General features: G+C 42.5%; 2 protein-coding genes across 2 annotated transcripts; one reads left to right on the top strand and one right to left on the bottom strand.

The window, feature by feature from the left end:
• Positions 1-683: 683 nt before the first annotated feature.
• LOC137806750 (uncharacterized) lies at positions 684-2,088 on the bottom strand. The gene is made up of 2 exons (XM_068607014.1): positions 1,564-2,088; positions 684-1,344 (listed from the first exon to the last, which is right to left on the bottom strand). Exons 1-2 carry the CDS (start codon positions 1,955-1,957, stop codon positions 857-859), a joined length of 882 nt encoding a protein of 293 aa, XP_068463115.1. The 5' UTR covers positions 1,958-2,088; the 3' UTR covers positions 684-856.
• A 4,261-nt stretch (positions 2,089-6,349) lies between these two features.
• Positions 6,350-7,411, top strand: LOC137839149 (uncharacterized). The gene has a single exon (XM_068648274.1). It carries the CDS (start codon positions 6,350-6,352, stop codon positions 7,409-7,411), a length of 1,062 nt encoding a protein of 353 aa, XP_068504375.1.
• The last annotated feature ends 12,986 nt before the right edge of the window (positions 7,412-20,397 follow it).

A 20,397-nucleotide genomic window follows, 5' to 3' on the forward strand; every position in this document is an offset into this window, starting at 1 on the left:
ATTTTTTTAAAAAATGAAATTAATAGATAAGTAACGGCATGACATCAATTTTCGCGTGCTTTACACTAGTTAAAACACTGGTTTATTGTTATCCACGAGGCATGACAAATTTGATTTGTTAATAGATTGAGATTTGGGAAAAAAACAAGAGAATATATGCAATATATTTGGATTAATTTTACGGATACAATTAGTAATGAATTTTATAAGATTAACTACAAAATTTAACATCTTTACTGATTAGGTTAACAATTCAGTTTATTTAATTTTATTAATTAGTTTATCAGTCACTAATATTAAATATTTATAATTTAATAAACTACTAGTTTATCAGTTAAAAAATTTAAAATTATGAGCTAGTCAATTAATAAAAACTATTTTAACAATTATCAATTAATTTATAAGTTAATTTTATCAAATACATAGTTTTAGATAGAGAAAAAGTAACATTTAAATTATTTTAAAAAGTAATAATATTGTCAAGGAAATTAATGACAACTCATTACATTTTTAAGACTAATATCACGTTTGATCTTTTATAATTTAATATAACTTGAATAGGAGAGATGAAGTAGAGTTAAAATATTAAGGCCTTAAAATTGATCTGTCATTAAATTAAATCGGTTATTGTTTTTAATTTTTTTGATTGATTTTCTGGCAACATCTTCAAATTGTAACACTCCTTTGGTTTGAACTATTAATTTTTCTTTCAATTGAATGGTAAGCAACATAATTTATTAAACAAATTACAATTAGATTCTCTGCTCTGGAGTCATTTAACGAATTGTTATCCCCTGGTCAAAAGAAAAATGTAGCAAGAGAACTGAGTCATTTGTGAAGACCAATCATCAGAGGCTCACGCAGCATAAAATGCATTGGTCGAAAGGCAAACTCTGAATGCAGGTTTACTCACATAATCATCCCTACAATTGTAGGATTTCAGTGGTTTTGCATCAAATCCAATATATCTGGTACAGGATAAAGGGTATGATGTCCTTTTAGTTTCAACCTCATGAGTTATTCTTGTATAGGAACTAAACCACTTTGCTTGCATGTACCCAATTCTTCTCCATGGAGGTATATACATCTCTATGCTTTTCATAGAGCTCCTTATACCACTGCACATTAGCGTCACAACCTGTTTCACCTCTTCCAATTTACCAACAAATATCAGAGGGAAGACGTCAAGTAACGAAGAATAATGCTTTATGGGACGAGCTATTTCAAATTCCGCCACAAGGGAGATTTCAACAATGTACCGATTTCCTGCAAAATTTACGTCCATGTACTCATATTCACCACCTGGGAATCTTGTATTTTTTTCCCACTTGCATTTGCAAAGCCCTGTGCATAAAACGTAAACACAAAAAATCATCAAAATTCATTGCATCACCCATAACCCAGTGGACAAAAAATCAAACTACACCAATGCAATTTCCCAAACACATACAAATTAACCTTTAATAAAAGCATATAATTAGTAGTACTTGCTACACAAATATAACTATTGGTGAGAAATCAAGAACTGATAATTAATTAGCTTAAGATAGTACTACAACTCACCAGCATCAAAACCTTTGTCCCGCAGACGAGACAGCAATTGTGGTTTAAATTGGGGTGACGAGTTTTCGTTTTCCCCAACAAATTCCAATGCAAGTTCAACTTCTCTCCTAATTAGTTGCTTATCATCATCGCCATCACCACCGAATATTCTTTCAAGGATCTCCCTCTTCTCAGAATCAAACCACTCCAAATCCTCATCCCGGTCATCCCAACCAACACCAACCGCATCTTCTTCCTCTCCGTCTCTCTCCATGAACGATTTCACGAGGTCCGACAAATCAGTCAATTCCTCCGGCGAGTGCTCAGTTTCGCCGCTCTCGCAAAGCCTCACACGTGCGACGTCAGCTTGAAAGGCCGCGGCCAACCGCTGAAACCTCACCGGAATCCTTCCCATTCTTCAATACTTGTGTTTTCCTTTGTTCTGTACAAATATAAAAAAAAGGGGATGATGGATCGTAACTGATAAGGTTGGTTGAAATGATGTGTACATAAAACGACGAAAGAGAAGGTGGATGAGTAAGAATGAGAAGAGGGAAACTACTTCCTCCAACGTATTTAAATGCGTTGGAGTTTGAAACAGACGTTTGGTTGTAGCAACCATAGAGATTTAGTTTAATTGCCACACCAATGTGGTCCAAATGACCACATTATTTCTTGAACCCAACTGCCAAACCGTCCAAGTTCCATTTTCCGCTTTTCTTTATTTCGTATTTTCTCATATGCTTAAATTGTTTTTCTTATTGGAGAGCTAGGAAACAATTTTAAAGAAAAAAAAATCTATGTTCGCGATTTTTGAAGAACACATAAACTTTCAAAAAATCGTTTATAATATACGAGTTCTAGCTAAATTATGCGTGGATAGTATTTATGCTATTTGATTTACACGATTTTAATTAACAACACCAGTTCCGTGATAAAGATGATTAATGTTAAAATTGTATATGCCAAAAATGATTTTTTTAAGGTCGTCTTTGTTATGTTCGACTTTAATTTAGTAATTTTTTTGTGAAGAAAATTTGTTAATTTTTTTAAAATAATGGAATAATATAAGAAATGTTGAATTGTGCTATCTTGTTTGAAACGCTAAAAATAAAAAAAAAACCTTAATTTATCTAGTAAACTTTATTTTAGAAAATATATCTTATTTGTAATGAGAAATTTATAAGAAAAATAAAATTTTAATAATTTATAAGGGTTATGTGATTACTTAAAGTTATATAATTTTAAATTTTATTTTAAAAAATATAATTAAAAAACAATCTTCCTTAAATCTTTGTTTATTATTTTTATATATTCTCTTTAACTTGAAGTCAAACAAATTAAAATGTTATGAACTAGAAAGTTGACTTGATATATTTTAAGTGATGTACCTTTTTAAGGTTAAGTTTTGATCACAAATATATCATGTTTTTATTCATACAATCAATGTTTTTTTTATTAACATGGATGGATGATATATTTTTTTAGCTAATGTTAAACATTATATTGTTGTTGGCGTCAACTAAGATTATTTATACTTGATATAAGTTGAAATTGTTTTTCATCAAAGTGGATAAAAAAAGTATGTCAAATTATTTATTAGTGTTAATAAAGATTTTCTCAATCAATGTTAATAATACTATTTCAGTTAATATTGATCAAGATTTTTTTAAATACCAATGAAACTATTTTTTACTATTGTAAGTAAAAGTTTATTTATCAACATTAATATGTTTTTTTTTTACATTATTTATCTGTCTATGTAAGATAAATATATCATTTGATTGATGTTTCTCTGAATTTTCTTGATCAATGTCGATAAAATTATTTTTAAGTAGACGTCACGGTTGAAATTTATAATTTTTTTTTAAACATTTACAATAATTATTTTTTAATTGATGTCACTAGCTTTTTTTATATTGTTGCATTTAATAATATTTTTACTAGGTGATAACTGAAATACTCCATACCAATAAAAAAAAATTAACAAATTTAGTTTTCTTTATTTAAACAAAATATTTTTAAAAACTTAAACAATTTAAAATAAAACAACTGAAATTCAAAATATTTAAATTTCATGCTAATTATTAATTTCCTTCAAGAATAAGGTTAAGGTTAATAGAAATCCTACAAGATAAAGTTATAAAAACTTGCAAGAGAATAACTTTCCAAATTATTTCAATAACTTAAGTACTTAAAGAAATTTACAATAACAACAGAAATCTTACTACAACCTTTTATATATATATATATATATATATATATATATATATATATATATAAAATTTGTACATTTTTGTATGGACATTTTTATGTATTTATTATATATATATATATATTAATTATGATGTTGTTTAAAGTTTATTTTAAAAAAATGTTAAATAATATATAATAAATGGTAAGAAATATATAATTATTTATCTAAAATTAGTTTTAGACACAATTTTTAAAAAATAAAATTTGATGATTTAAATAATTATTATACGTAGTTAACTTTTTGAAAAAAAAATTATAAAATATTTATGGTGAAGTAAACTTGAATTTTTATTTTATTTTATTTTATAAAATTAATTTAATATTTATGTGCCGTAAGTAAGTAGTATACTTTGTTCAATAATTTAAATTTAAAATTTACTTTCTAATTTAGTAAAGTTTATTTATTCATTTTAAAATAATATTGAAAAAATTATATAAATTAGATAAAAAGAATTGAAGTTTATTTATTTATTTTATTTTCTATTCTATGTTACATTTCATTAAAAAAGGGCAACGTTTGCTAAACAAAGAAAAGTCATATTATATTAGTAATTTGATTTTTCAATTTACATAATTTTAATATACACTCGTGTTATATATGTTATATTGGAAAAATTAGCTTGAAAATGTTTAAGAAATCAAGCACAACTAAAATAACTTAATGAAACCAAGAACAATACGAAGCATTTTTCATCTGCTATAGTATAACATGAAAAGTAGGTAAATAAAATTGTGATACATGAATTGAATTTTTTTTTTAATAAATTGTTAAAAACTTAGGTTGAGTTTACAAACAAGCACCAAATTGGCCCCAACAACAAACTTTCATGGTTACATTTGTACTTTCATTATATCTCCAAAATAACTCTTTTACAATCCTTTCAAATTTAAACATCTTTATTAAATTAATAGGTGTCATTACTCAATTCCTTCATATTCTTGGGATTTCAAAGTCACGGAAAATAAAACACTTCTCCTACAAATTTCCATCATGAAAAGAACACAGAGTTTGCTTCCTCAGAAAATAATGAACAAAAGATTAGAGTTTGCTCACAGTATTAAATACCACAAGGTTTCAGCAACAAAAATGAGCATATATCATAGATAAATTGGATAAAAAAAGAAAATATGCACACTTACCTATGAATGAAATGGTGCATTTGTGCTTTCTTGTGTGAGAAAATAATGAAAAAAAGATCAATAGCTCACATGAGAAGTTTAAGAACCTGATTAAAAAATTTCAAATAGTTCAAGAAGTTTAAGAACCTGATTAAAAAATTTCAAATATTTCAAGAGAGAGTGATGAATTAAATCTTATAATAATTTTCATAAATCATGACTAAAAAAAACAGGTACAAACTAAGAACATTATAACAAACATGTTGTCAACAAAGAATATAAAAATAAAAAATGGAAAAGAAGAAAAGTGAAAACCATGAGAGTGGGAGAAACTTGTTCTTGACCTATACCGACCAGTCCTCGGGCGTCGTTGACCACTAGTAATGATGGGGCCACGTAAGCTGGGTCCCACGAGCGGTGTGGGCCAGTGTCTTGTAAGGCGTCGATCATCAGGATGTGTTGATGTGTCCTCGGCAACATAGTGAGGGATGGAAGATCGGACATCGGTGACTCAAACAGTAGTGCTGGGCCATAAAAGGTGGACCCCAGACCACACACCAGTTATCAATGAGGGAGAAGCCTAGGCCACGAGAATCCCTGCGTGTAGTGGGAATTGCACGTGAGCAGCTAAGACACTCCCAGGATGGGTGACCCCAGAGATCAGGTGCCCGAGGTGGCATCCAGGTGGTCATCCCGTCAGAGGTCGCACTCTAGTTAGTGAGCCACACGCGCTAGGTTATCCTAAGAATGGATAATAGTGGCGCTGGGGCCCACTCTCAGAAAGCCTATTTTAGGTATTGGAAACAGTGAAAACCCTGGACTATATAAAGGGTAAGGATAAATCTAGTAAGGTACGCTATTCATTTGCGTCGCTTCACACACATAGTTCACACAAAGCTTTTACGCTTAACAATTTTGGTGTTTCCTAGCCCTAAGATTGACTTGAGCGTCAGAGTGCAAACGACCTCTAGGGCGCCCTTTGTCTTTGTGTTTTCAGGTGTTCAGTTTGAGGAAAAGCACGAGGGAACGCTAGGATTCTTGGACGTGAGATTGTTGTAGACGCACGAAGACGTTTTCGGTCAACCGGTAGGAACATTTGGGGCCCACTGTGGGGCACGATCTAAAACACTGTCCCACCAGCAAGAACATGAAAGATCAAGAAGATGAGAAATACGAGGCAAGGATCTGTTGTACCAAACGGGGGCGAAAGCCTCACCCTGCAACAAATTATGGACACGATGCAGGCCTCCAAGAAAAAGTGGTTGCGTCAATAGCGGATCAAGAACGCATCCAGGCTGATTAGGCTGCGTCGCGGGCAACAAACGAAGAACTGCGCCGATCGAATGAGAAATTGCGCAGGGACCTGCAAAATCAGGCAGGCGAACATGAGGAGGAAGATCAAGAACCCGCGACGCCGCCCATGGAGTTCCCGATGCCGTTCTCACAGGCGATCATGGATGCAATGATACCAGCCACGCTCGTAGTGCCCAAAGTCACTTTCACCGGTATGGAGGACCCAGAAGCTCACCTGACAGCTTTCCATACGCAGATGATGTTGGTTGGGGGCTCTGACGCGGTGCGGTGCAAGCTGTTCATAAGCACTTTGGTGGGAACAACGATGGATTGGTTCATCAACCTCCCTGATGGCCACGTGACGTCATTCCCACAACTTACTAAGCTGTTCAGAGAACAATACATCGCGAATCGGGCTCCCCCGTCCATCTCTTACGACCTTTTTGACATGAGGCAGTATCAGGGAGAGTCCCTGAAGGAGTCCCTCATCTGTTTTGGGGCACAGGTGGTGAGGCTGAACACTAAAGATGAAATGATGATGGTGCATGCGTTTAGAAAGGGCATTGTGTCAGGACCTTTCAGCGAGTCACTCATCTGGAACCGTCCCAAGACTTTTGCCGAGATAAGGCATCGCGCGGTGGCTCACATCGTGGCGGAAGGGGAAGTTAATGAGAAGCGCACGTGCGTGGTTCCCACGCGCCCACGTGCACCAGGTCGACCTCAACCCTTAAGGGTACATGAGGCAACGACAAAGAAGACGGCCCCGGCGAAGCAACAGCCCTACCAACCCAGAAAGCCCCAAACCAGGGGGCGTGCAAGGGAGAACGTACCACCAAGGCACAACTTCGTGGTAGAGTTAAAGGACCTCATCGCTATCCCCAATATAGCAGAGAGACCGAAGTTATCCCCCAAGACCGACAAGAAGCTCGGGCCCAACAAGAACGCCTGGTTTGAGTTCCACCAAGCATTCAGCCACCCCATACGCAACTGTTTGGCGTTGGGACACCAACTGAACAAGTTGGTGAAGAACGGCTTCCTGAGGGATTACTTGCAGGAAACACAGGGTACCGAGGACGTGGCGGTGATAGGGGCGACCAGGGGCATGAAATCCCCGTGCATGGTGAAATCCACACCATTTCGGGAGGTTTTTCAGGAGGAGGGTGCACCGCTTCTCAGCGAAAGAAGTATGAACGGGCGGTGAAGGGCAGACGATGCCTTTGACGTTAACCTTGTCTTCACCAAGGCCGACCTCCGAGATGTCGTTCCCCACGACAATGATCCAGTGGTGATCTCTGTAGTAACCGCTGGGAGGAAGGTGAACCGTGTACTGGTGGATCAAGGAAGTTCGGCGGACGTAATGTTCTGGACGACTTTCAACAAGCTGCAACTGTCCCCTGACATGCTAAGGCCTTATACTGGCTGCCTGTACGGTTTCGCGGGAGACCAGGTGGAGGTGCGTGGGCACTTAGAGTTGAGGACCACCTTCACGGATGGTACTGCGTCCCGTATGGAGAACATCAAGTACCTTGTCGTCAATGCCCCCTCCCCTTATAACATACTGCTATGTAGACCCACGCTGATCAGGCTGGGGGCGGTATCGTCGACCAAGCACATGAAGATGAAGATGCCTGACTTGGGGGGAAAGGTGATCACCATCAAGTCAGATCAGAAGGAGGCCAAGAGGTCTTATGAGAACAACCTCAAAACAAAGGGAGGGGTGTTCATGGTCACTACATGTGCACCGCACTCAGAAGAGATCGCTCGGGAGGGGCGAGCGCATAGAGGAGTACCCACCGTCACCACTCAGGAACAAAGTGAAGAGTAGGCCGCCAGAGCAGAGATCACCCTCGCAGAGATCGCCCGGGAGAGGCGACCTGAGCCAGTTGGTGATGTGAGGGAAAGAGAGATTGGAGGAAAAATTTTCAAGCTTGGCAGCGCTCTCGACCAAGAGGCGCAAGATCAGATAGTCGAGGTCATAGCACGACACCTGGATGCCTTCGCATGGTCCGCCTCGGACATGCCTGGCATAGACCCAGACTTCCTGTGCCACCACCTGACCATGGACCCCAAGGTTCGACCTGTCCGCCAGAGACGAAGGAAGTTTAATGAGGAGAGGCGTCAGGTCATCAGGGAGGAGACGCAGAAACTATTGAGTGCTGGTCACATAAGGGAGATATAATACTCGAAGTGGTTGGCGAACGTGGTCTTGGTGAAAAAGGCCAATGGGAAGTGGAAAATGTGCGTCAACTTCATGGACCTCAACAAGGCGTGCTCGAAGGACTCTTACCCTCTGCCGAGCATTGACGTGTTGGTAGACAACGCCTCGGGTTGCAAGATGCTCAGCTTCCTGGATGCCTTTTCTGGGTACAACCAGATTAAGATGCATCTCAGGGACGAATGCAAGACAACGTTCATGACTGAGTTGTCTTACTACTGCTACACGGTCATGCCCTTCGGACTAAAGAATGCAGGCACCACCTACCAGAGGCTAATGGACAGAGTGCTCGCGCCCATGATAGGGCAAAACATGCAAGCCTACGTGGATGACATGGTGGTGACCTCACAGGTGAAAGTACAGACTGAAGCTGAATCCAGAGAAGTGCGTGTTCGAGGTAGAAGTAGGGAAGTTTCTGGGTTTCTTGCTCACCGAGCGGGGAATAGAAGCGAACCCAGAGAAGTGCGCTACAATCTTGGCGATGAGAAGCCCAAGTTCAGTGAAGGAAGTACAAGAGTTGACAGGGCGCATGGCCGCCCTGTCTAGATTCGTATCAGCTGGAGGAGACAAAGGCCACCCCTACTTCCAATGCCTAAGGAGGAAAAATAGGTTCGTATGGACCCAAGAGTGTGAAGATGCGTTCCTCAAGCTGAAGGAGTACCTGGCCAACCCTCCAGTCCTGTGCAAACCGCAACCAAGCACACCACTTCGCCTGTATTTCGCTTTGACTTACCGAGCGATCAGTCCAGTCCTTGTTCAGGAGCAGAACCAGGTTCAGAAGCCTATATACTTTGTGAGCAAAGTATTGCAAGGGCCTGAGGTCAGATACCAGGCCCTAGAAAAGGAAACCATGGCGGTTGTGTCCTCGGCGAGAAGGCTTTGTCACTACTTCCAAAGTTTCACTATGGTGGCGATGACAGATCTGCCCATAAACAAGGTCCTACAGAAGCCGGATGTAGCATGTAGAATGGTGCGCTGGACGGTGGAACTATTTGAGTTTGATATTTAGTATAAGCCTAGAGGCCCTATCAAAAGCCAGGTCTACGCTGACTTCGTGGTAGAGCTCTCCTCGGCAAATGCACATCAATTAGAAGCCAACTTCCGATGGATGCTATCTGTAGATGGGTCCTCTAACCAACAAGGTAGCGGGGCAAGTGTTATCTTAGAAGGACCGAATGGGCTTTTGATCGAGCAGGCCCTACGGTTCACCTTCAAGGCCAGCAACAACCAGGCGGAGTACGAAGCCCTCATTGCAGGTATGCTGTTGGCAAAGGAGATGGGAGCGCGGAGTCTGTTAGCGAAGAACGACTCCCTACTAGTCACAGGTCAGGTGACTGGTGAATATCAGGCCAAAGACCCTCAGATGGCTTCCTACTTAGGGTATGTTCAGATTTTGAAGGGGTCTTTCGCGGTGTTCGAGTTGGTGCACGTCCCAAGAGAGCAGAATGCCCGAGCTGACTTACTAGCTAAGTTCGCCAACTCAGGCAAGGGGGGCAGGCAGAGGACGGTCATACAGGAAACCCTGAAGACACCTCGAACATTCACCGTAGATAATTGGGTGCATCTAGTCAGCACAACAAGAGGAGGGGCGAGGAGTCATCGGTCACTGACTCAGGAAACACTGCAGACTCCCAAGGTAAGCCTATATCCAGTCCTGGGGGTGGAATCAATGCAGGTATGCCTAGTCAAAATGGGCGACACCTGGATGATGCCTTACAAGCACTACCTGGCCGATGGGATACTCCCATTGGAACCCGTAGAATCTAGGAAAGTCAAGAAAAATTCTGCCAAGTACACTCTCATTGACGGGGCTGTTCAGACATGGGTTCGCCCATCCAATCTTGGTATGCATAAGCGGAGACCAATGCGTGCACATAATGGCAGAGCTACACGAAGGGATATGTGGGAGTCACATCGGTGGACGAGCTCTAGCATCCAAGGCCATTCATGCGGGATATTATTGGCCAACCGTAAGGGAATACTGCACGAGGTACGCACAACAGTGCAAGCAGTGTCAACAACACGCTGACTGGAACAAGGCGCCGCCAGAAGAGCTCAGGTCGATTTACAGCCCTTGGCCTTTCCATAGATGGGGAATCGATATCCTGGGGCCCTTTCCTCTAGCAATAAGGCATATGAAGTACCTCGTGGTCGCCATAGAGTACTTCACGAAGTGGATTGAGGCTGAGCCCGTGGCCCAGATCACGGACCACAAGATCACACACTTCGTATGGAAGATTATAGTGTGCCGCTTTGGGGTACCGAAGCGCTTGGTATCTGACAATGACACACAATTTGCAAGCCAACAATTGGGTAAGCTATGTTTAGAGGTTGGAATAAAGCAGGTGTTCGCATCAATCGAGCACCCCCACACGAATGGGCAGGTCGAGTCTGCTAACAGAATCCTGCTCAGAGGTCTGAAGAGAAGGCTTGAGAAGGCCAAAGAAACCTGGGCAGAGGAGGTTCCTAGAATTGTGTGGGCTTACCATACCACTCCCCAGTCCACAACCGGAGAGACACCCTTCAGCTTCGTGTATGGGTCGAATGCGATGATCCCAATTGAGATACAAGAGAGCTCGCCACGCTTCTTGAACTTCGTGGCTGAAGAGTCCAACGAAGAAAGAAAGGTGAACCTGGACATACTGGATGAAGTCAGGGAAGAAGCAAGAATCAAAGCTGAAGCGTTGAAGAGAAAGGTGAAGTACAAGTACAACTCGAAGTTGAAACCTCGTCAGTTCCAGGTCGTCGACCTGGTGATGCGGAAGGCCCACCCCTATCAATTAGAGAACAAGCTATCCCCCAAGTGGACTAGTCCTTTCAGAGTGACGGAGGCCCTTGGAAATGGGGCATACAGGCTTGAGACGGTGGAAGGAGGCGCGATTCCTCGTACATGGAATGCGACCAACCTCAAGTTCTATTTCAGTTAAACAATAACATTGTACACAGTTTCTAGGGGACACTCTTTTTCCCTTATAAGGGTTTTTTAATGAGGTCACCCAATAAATTTTGATTGAAATATTTTCTCGAATTTTGTACAATGAAGTTAAGAACTTGTTTCCCTTGCGTTAGAAGTCTCGAGAGTAGAAAGGTAGGTTTGTAGAGAACACCTCCCCCCTCGAGTGAGAACGCCAAGGTTGAACGAAATAGTTCACCAGTTAAATTCTCCTCGCCCTTGAGCAAAGATGAGGTCAGTTAAGAATTTGTTTCCCTTGCGTTAGAGGTCTTGAGAGTGGAAAGGTAGGTTCGTAGAGAACACCTCCCCCCTCTAGTGAGAACGCCAAGGTTGAACGAGATAGTTTACCAGATAAATCCTCCTCGCCTTTGAGCGAGAATGAGGTCAGTTGCGAACCGTTCGCTTGGGTTAGAAGTCTCGAGTGTGGAAGGATAGGTTTGTAGAGAACACCCCCCTTCTCGAGTGAGAACACCAATAATGAACGAAACAATTCACCGGATAACTCCTATTCCGGCTTCGCGTGGAGATGAGGTCAGTTATAAGTCGTCCCTTGGGTTAGAAGTCTCGAGAGTGGGAAAGGTAGGTTCGCAGAGAACACCTCCCTCCCTCGAGTGAGAATGCCACCAGTTCACAGTTAAACTCTCGTGGCTTTATACAACAAGGGCAGGGTCAGTTCAGATTAGTAGGCGAACCCCCTGCCTAACGGAGTATACGGTAGGATGGGGCGGGGAAGCGCGCTACCTAAAGCTCGAGCGTTATCGAAAGCGCTGTTAGAAGCATCGTGGCGCGAGGTACAACAGTTAATAATTGAGCAAGATAGAATAACAGTTTTCAGAAAAATCAATACCAAAGAGGTTAAAGCAGCTAAGGTCTGAGGCATCCAAACAAGTAAGTTACAAGCGAATAAAGTATTAAAAGAAGAAATTGTTTGCTTGGCAACCAAGTACTAGCTAAGAGGGAGGAGCCCTTGGCACGATCTACCCGTCTACAACACGATTCGATGTTGCAAAGGGTGAGGCATCCATCTCGGGGTGCGCGCAGGCAACCTGAGCGAGGGCATCCTCGAACCCCGCAACATAAGCATCAACAGCGTCCTCGGTCAACTCAGTCTCAACTTTCTTGAATTCCTCAGCTTGTTGAAGGAGCTCGACCATTCTTGATTGGTGGATCATTCTTCAAGCCTCGCCATCTTGGCGTTAGTTGCTTCAGCCGCCTCTTCTAGCTCGATGGCCCGAGTTCGCAAGGGCAGGATTTTGGCTTCCAGCTCGACAGCCTCTTGACTCTTGTCATGAAGCCATTTTGAGAGGTCATTTTCAGCTTGGCGGAGGATGGCCAACTCCTGCTTTAGGGCAGTCTCGCGGGTGGTAAAGGCACAGGCCAACAGAGTCGTTTCCTCCTTAGCTTTGGCCTCTACCATTGCCACCTTGATGTGAATGCAACTACAAGAATTAATGATTCTTTGACATTCTTAGGAGCAACTTGAGTTGGTCATGAAATGGCACTTTACTTAGAATTGGATCAATGTTCTAATTCAAGAACTCACCAAGACTTTGCACCAAACCAAAGCTCATATGGAAGTCCATATATTGTCAAATGGAATCAACAACAAAGAATGAAGAACAGAATTAAACAATCGAACAGAAATGAAAAGGAAAGCTACAGCACCGAACAGAAAAATGGAAACAAAGCTAGAAACACAAATTGTAATCGGTACCCATGAAAGGAAACACTAGAAACTAAGAAACTACCGAATGAAAATTGAAGAAATGAAAGAAGAACACTTATAGAAAGGAGCTTGCTGGATTTTGAGACTTGGAGAAGCAATTCACGCCACTTGGAGCCTTGTTCCAAGATAAGTGAAGGAGTGCCGCCACTTGAAGCTCACCATTACTCACAAGATAAGGCAAAGGAAGAAGAAGACTCAAGACTCACAATTTCTCTCTAAATTTGAGTATAGTCTCTCTACTTAAAATTCCAAATCTGATTTGTACAAGGGCAGCACCTTTATTTATACCCTATAAGGTGCTGAAATGCAAAGCCAAATGTGCCTCAAATGAGACTCAAATTCGGCGCCAACGAGTGCATGAAGGAAATGTGACTTTCCTTCCTAGTTTGGCACCTCCTAACTCCTATCTACACTCCCTTCTAGCCTCCCTTACTACTTACACCTATTTATTACATCCGCACCCCTATTCTATAAAAGAAATAAGAAGAGCCATCTTATTATACTCTTGTCCCAAAGCTCTTGCCATGCTCCTAGTGATTCGTTGGGCTTGGGCCCCTTGTTGGGCTTGGGCTTCATGGGCTTGAGCATCCTCTACTTGGTTTCCATCACACCTGTTCCTTAACCCTCACCTCAGTCCTGGTTATGAGGGCGTTGGATTGAGCAAGGAGAGCGCCAAAGTTGAGACCCAGCCTTTCCCTTGCCATGGCCTCATCCGAGTCCTCCGTCACCCCTATTTGGAAGCCTTTGAGGGCATGTTCGAGGACAGCGGGCAGTCCGGGGGCAGATGGGGTTGCAGGGGCGCTCTTACCGCCACCTTCAATCGCGAGAGGCCAGGGGGCGAGGAAGCGCTTGACGGTTGGCCTCGAAGTCATGCAGGGCGACTAACAGTGGAGGAGTGGGAGGTCGTCGCTGTCATAGGCCCCTCTGCGAAGTCCTCGTCAGATTCAATCTCCACTACCCCTTTGTCTTCCTCAAGGGGAGGCGGAGCGGGTGATGCTTGGGCGACGGCAAGATGGACCGCGACAATAAGAATGGAAGGAGTGGGGGAAGGCGCAGCGACAGAGGTGCCCGTAGCCCCGGACGCCCTTTGGCGGCGAGCAAGGGTGTCAGCCAGCTTGGCCCGTTTCTCCTCATTCAGCACCTTACCTATACCAAAATTCAGAATACAAGAGGTTAGAAAGCAATCCAGAACACAAGGGTAAACATAAGAGTATGAAGAGGTAGAATGTACAGGCATAATAATATGGTAACAAGCATAACCAAGCAAGACAGGGTGAAGTCGGTACCAATGTAGCCCTTGAGGGCCTCAACATCATACTCGTGCTTGATCAGTTGAACAGTGTTGAACACTGCTCCCAAGCTAGCAAGGTCCTGACAGAGCTCGCGATCGTGAGGAGTTAGTTCCTCAAGAGTCCTCAGTTTCTTAAACTCTAATTTCTTCACCCAATAGAGTGGGAAGCCATCTAGAAGGGTGCGGTCGTGGTCAGTGCAACAAACTTTGAAGAACTTCCCTTTGAAGCTCTTATATGATTGTTGGTACAACGTGAGGAGAACTCTCCCTGCCACGCTATTGAAACTCACCCAGAGATTCTTCCCAAGGCTCTTAGCCTCAAAGAAGTGGAGGAAGACATCCACTGAGGGAGGATGCCCAAAGTGGTTGCACAAAATTGAGAAAGCCCTCATGAAGGCCCAGCTGTTGGGATGCAGCTGGGCGGGAGCCACGTTGATTTCTATCAACAATGCCCTCTCGAAGTCGATCAGAGGAAGACGCAACTTAATCCGTTTGAAGACGGTTTGGTATAGGAAAAAGTAGGGCTCTCCGTCATTGGTCCATTCGTCGGAGCACACGGGTTCGCCCTTAGCGCAGGGCCGGACGGAAACGTAAGCGTCGCTCTCGCGCCCAAAGACACACCCTACACAGTCAGGCTTGCCGTCCCTGTGTTTCCTCACATCCTCGCTAAAGGTGAGGGTAGAGGTCTCAACGAGAAGCTCCGCAGAGGCCCAGTGGTACAAGGCTTTGTAATCTACTTGGGGTGGAGAAAAACAAGAAAAAAGAGGGAAACAAAGGTTCGGAAAGGGGCTATGGCATAACTCAGCGAAAACCCAGAAAAACCCCACATTTAAAGAAAACCCAGAAAAATAGAGGAACGGAGAAAAAACAGAGAAAGCTTAAAATGCAAGGAATTTAAACAGTCCCAGACAGTTATCAAGCATCGAAATTGATAAATGAGGACGATCAATGGGTAAAGTTTGTACCTTCTGATCGAAATAGGGTGAAAGTCTAGGACTTTGTAGAGGGAAATGCGAGAGCACTCGAGGGAGAAGACGAAGCAATCAAAGGTATTTCTGAGAATGATGAAACAGTGATCGGGAACGCGCATTTTCGAATACTTAACGTAAACTAAGAAGCGCAAGCGACGTTAAGCCATGGCCATTGATCAAGACACGTGTGCACAGATTAAAACGGGCACAGAGAGGCGTCACTTCGGCGCACTATTCACGTCCTGTCACACAGGGCCACGTAGGTCGCTAGGGGCGACGACTTAGTCTCTTCGCTGAACAAGTTACAGCTCGAGACTGGGGGGCTTGTGTACCGACCAGTCCTCGGGCGTCGTTGACCACTTGTAATGATGGGGCCACGTAAGCTGGGTCCCACGAGCGGCGTGGGCCAGTGTCTCGTAAGGCGTCGATCACCAGGATGTGTTGATGTGTCCTCGACAGCATAGTGAGGGGATGGGAGATCGAACATCGGTGACTCAAACAGTAGAGCTGGGCCATAAAAGGTGGACCCCAGACCACACACCAGTTATCAATGAGGGAGAAGCCTAGGCCACGAGAATCCCTGCGTGTAGTGGGAATTGCACGTGAGCAGCTAAGGCACTCCCAGGATGGGTGACCCCAGAGATCAGGTGCCCGAGGTGATGTGAGAAAATAAGAGCTACAACATTTTCTGGAAACTGAGAAAATCGTGGATTTGTGCTTGCTTATGTGAGAAAATAATAAACAACAGATTAGTGTTTACTCACAGTATTAAATACCAAATGGATTCAACAACAAAAATAAACATATATCACACATGAATTGAATCAAAAAAAGAAATTTGCACACTTACAAGTGAGGAAAGAGTGAATCTCTGCTTCCTTGTGTGAGAAAATAATGAACAAAAGATCAAAGTTTGCTCACAGTACTAAATACCACATGGATTCAACTACAAAAATGAAGATATATCACAAATGGATTGGATAAAAAAAAATATATGCACACTTGCATGTGAGAAAAAAATGAACAAAAAATCAGTGATTGCTCACAAATTCAGTATTTAAGAACCTGATTAAAAAAATTAAAAATAGTTCAAAAGAAAGTGATGAATTAAACCTTATAATAATTTTCGTAAATCATCACTATAAGAAATAGATACCAACTAAATTATGACAAACAGGTTGTGGTAAAGAACATAAGAATAAAATATGAAAAAGAATTAGACGAGTGAAAACCATGAGAGTGAGAGAAACTTGTTATTAACGCTTAAGCCAAAATAATATAAAAACAAATTCACTTTACTAAAATGCTCAGAAGAATCAAATACATAATAACAATATGAATGAAATACTTCAATTTAAAAATAAGAACTACAACATTTTTTGGAAACTGAGTAAATAGTAGATTTGTGCTTGCTTGTGTGAGAAAATATTAAACAAAAGATCAGTGTTTGCTCATAGTATTAAATACCAAATGGATTCAACAACAAAAATGAACATATATAACAGATGAATTGAATAAAATAAAGAAATTTGCACACTTACCCATGAGAAAAAAGTGAATCTTTGCTTCTTTGTGTGAGAAAATAATGAACAAAAGATCCGAGTTTGCTCATAGTATTAAATACCACATGGATTCAACAAAAAAAATGAAGATATATCACAAATGGATTGGATAAGAAAAAAAATATATGGACACTTGCATGTGAGAAAATAGTGCATCTATGCTTCCTTGTGTGAGAAAAAAGTGAACAAAAAATCATTGTTTGCTCACAAATTCAGTATTTAAGAACCTGATTAAAAAATTTAAAAATAGTTCAAAAGAAAGTGATGAATTAAACCTTATAATAATTTTCATAAATCATCACTATAAGAAATAGATACCAACTAAGAAGCATTTGCTTGTGTGAGAAAATGATAAACAAAAGATCAGTGTTTGCTCACAATATTAAATACCAAATGTATTCAACAAAAAAAATGAAAATATATCACAGTAAATTGGATAAAAAAAAAGATATTTGCACACTTACCTGTGAGAAAAGAGTGAATCCTTGCTTCCTTGTGTGAGAAAATAATGAACAAAAGAGTAGAGTTTGCTCACAGTATTAAATACCACGTGGATTTAGCAACAGAAATGAAGATATATCACAAATGGATTGGATAAAAATTAGAAAATATGCACACTTGCCTCTGAGAAAGTAGTGCATCTATGCTTCCTTGTGTGAGAAAATAATGTGAGTGAGACATTCTTTGTCATCCATCTCTGTCGTCCACTTAGTGAACTCTCGATAACCACCTGATAAATATAGAGCAACATTCCTGTCACGATCCATCTAATTAACTTAAATAAAGTTAGGATGACAAACATTGGAAAAAAAGAGAAAAAAATAGTATTTCATCAAATTAATTGTTAACATAATCTTGGCACATTTCGTTTGCTATAGTCCCTGATCCTGCCTGTTGACTGGAACGTAGGAGCTTGCCTCGTCTCAGCATCGACTTGCGCACCGCTTCAAACGTCCGTCCTTCTCTAAGATCCACCTCAAGAACCTGCAAAAGAACAGAGCGGCGCCGCTGCGGCCGATCGCACTCCAACGCCCAAGCCAGTAACCGAACCACCAAATACTAAGAGAACAAGAACCGTGCAAATTCTCTCTCACAGTGTGCTCTAGAACTCGCAAGCGTAAAGAGTATAATCTGAACGTGCGTACCTCAGAAAGTTCGTTGAGAACTCTTATATACCTGGTCACTTTCTCTCTCCTGGCAGTTACAGACTTGGACACGTGGCTCGCATCTAATCGTACACGTGCCTTCATCTGGAGCCTCCTTGACTTGGGCGTTGTTTCTGTTCTCGTTTTGCTAAGTTACCTATGCATGGTACTGCCCAATACATAGCTAACTTGGGAGCGCGATCTCTACTGGAATTGGCGAGTTAGGGTGCCTTCGTACACCTTCCCTGTGGTCTCGCCGGCCGCCTTCATAATCTGCACCACCTTCATCTCTGGCGATGTGCTTTCTCTGGCGATCTCCAATCACTAGGTCGCCTGGGTTTACATCTGGCGACTTCATCTTTAACCCGGTGATCGCCGATTCTGGTGTGCTGGAGATCGGAACACGCCAACTTAATAACTGGCGACTTCACGAGCCCCCCGACTTCCTTCCCTTCTGCCAACCTGGTGCCTTGTCAGCACACCTATACTGTAGCTAGATGCCACGTCATCACTTCCGACTACCAGGGCGGTACACAAGCCCCCTAGTCTTAAGCGAAGACTTGTCCAGCGAAAAGGCTAGAAGAGTCACGTCAACACCAGTCTATGTGGCACTGACGCAGAATTCCAAGCGGTTGTACCTTCTGCTTTTCTGACGCTCCACCAAACCCCTCACCCATCGTTCGACACGTGGCTTCATCAACGGTTACCTTCAGTTACCGTTTGCGCTTCCCAAACCCATTTCGAAAAAACTCTTAAACCCATTTTCACCCCACACTGTTCCATCACTTTCCCTCGTATTCACAAACGCTCTAACTTTCTTCTGCAAAAAACTCTCAGCGCTCTCCAACATTCTGAATCACCATCATCCTTCATCATCTTCCCGATCATCAAAAGGTACCTACTTTCCTTCTTCTGCTGGTTTTTCTTGCATTTTAACCGATTCGCATCATCCTGTAACTGTCTGGTGCATACGCTGTGGGTTGCTTTTTCCATTTCTCCTTCTACGTAACTTAGGGCTCCGTCAATCATCGCAACGAACCTACGTTCGTTCGTTTTTCACCTTCCTTCCATGATCGAGTCAGCCTCTGTGACCCCTGACCATTTTTCCTTTTCTTCTTCCTTTGCAGCTGCAACAATGACTCGCACCAAGATCACCCCGAATCCTCCTCCTTCATCACGAAACCCTTCTTCACAAGCACACGATCCACCACGAGTTCGTGGCGCTTCATCTTCCCAGAGGCCTGCGTCTTCCCGCCCTAACCTGGCCCAGGCGACTCCACCCATCACCGGAGGAGCCTCCGTTCCCCCACCAGACTTCAAAACCCTGTACCCCTGGGCCAACTCAACCCTGCTGAGGGAAACGTCTTCCGTGAACACTGCTGGAGCAGTCTTGCGATTGACTAAGGGGGATGAGCCTCACCAAACATTTCATAAGGAGCACGATGAAAAGATGATAGTGCTACCTTGCCCCCCCGATCTGCCCGTTTGTGCCGACGATAAGGTGAGCGCTGACGGGCCCTTCTGCTTCGTCTACACAACCTTATTCAAGAAGGTGAAGCTCAAGTTCCCTTTTACCCGTTTCGAAAGGGAACTCCTTACCGAGCTCAACATCGCCGCCGCCCAGCTCCATCCCAACAGCTGGGCGTTCGTGCGAGCGTTCCAAGTGATGTGCGACCATCTGGGGTTGCCCGCATCCGTGGACGTGTTTTTGTTTCTCTTCGAGGCCAAGCACCCAGGAGACCTCCTGTGGGTTAGCTTGAATGCGATTGCTGGGAGGTCAATCTTCTCCATCTTCCAGCAATCCTATAAGGACTGGAAAGGGAAGTTCATCCAAGTGCGCCCTAACGACCAAGACGCCTCCCTACTCGATGGCTTCCCCTTGTACTGGGTGGACAAGGGGAAAAAAGAGTCCAAGAGCTGCTTCAGGAAACCCAGAAGTCCTGACAGCATGGGAGCGTTGGACAAAGATCTCTGCCTGTTCTGGAAAAGGGTGGCGGATGCCAACATCACTTTCCTTACCACCACTCTGATCTGCTTCGAATTCTACGAGGACCAACTCGAAATTCGAATAGGTTAGAACATTCAACTGTTGTTTTAATACTGCTTCTGTTTAACTGTTTATGGGCGTCTTGTGCGTTATGCGCAAGACTTTGGTTTTATCTTTCTGCACCGATCATCTGCTTTGCTGCATACTGCCTCATGCACTTATGTTCTCTCTGAGTTAACCCATGCATTTTCGTTCTACGCAGATAACATGTTGGGCAAAGGTATGCTCGCTGAATTGAGGGCGCTCGCCCGAACCCACGGGCTGGCGGCGGGCTCTC

Source organism: Phaseolus vulgaris, chromosome 3, assembly GCF_000499845.2.
Source record: "Phaseolus vulgaris cultivar G19833 chromosome 3, P. vulgaris v2.0, whole genome shotgun sequence".
NCBI classification, from domain to species: domain Eukaryota; kingdom Viridiplantae; phylum Streptophyta; class Magnoliopsida; order Fabales; family Fabaceae; genus Phaseolus; species Phaseolus vulgaris.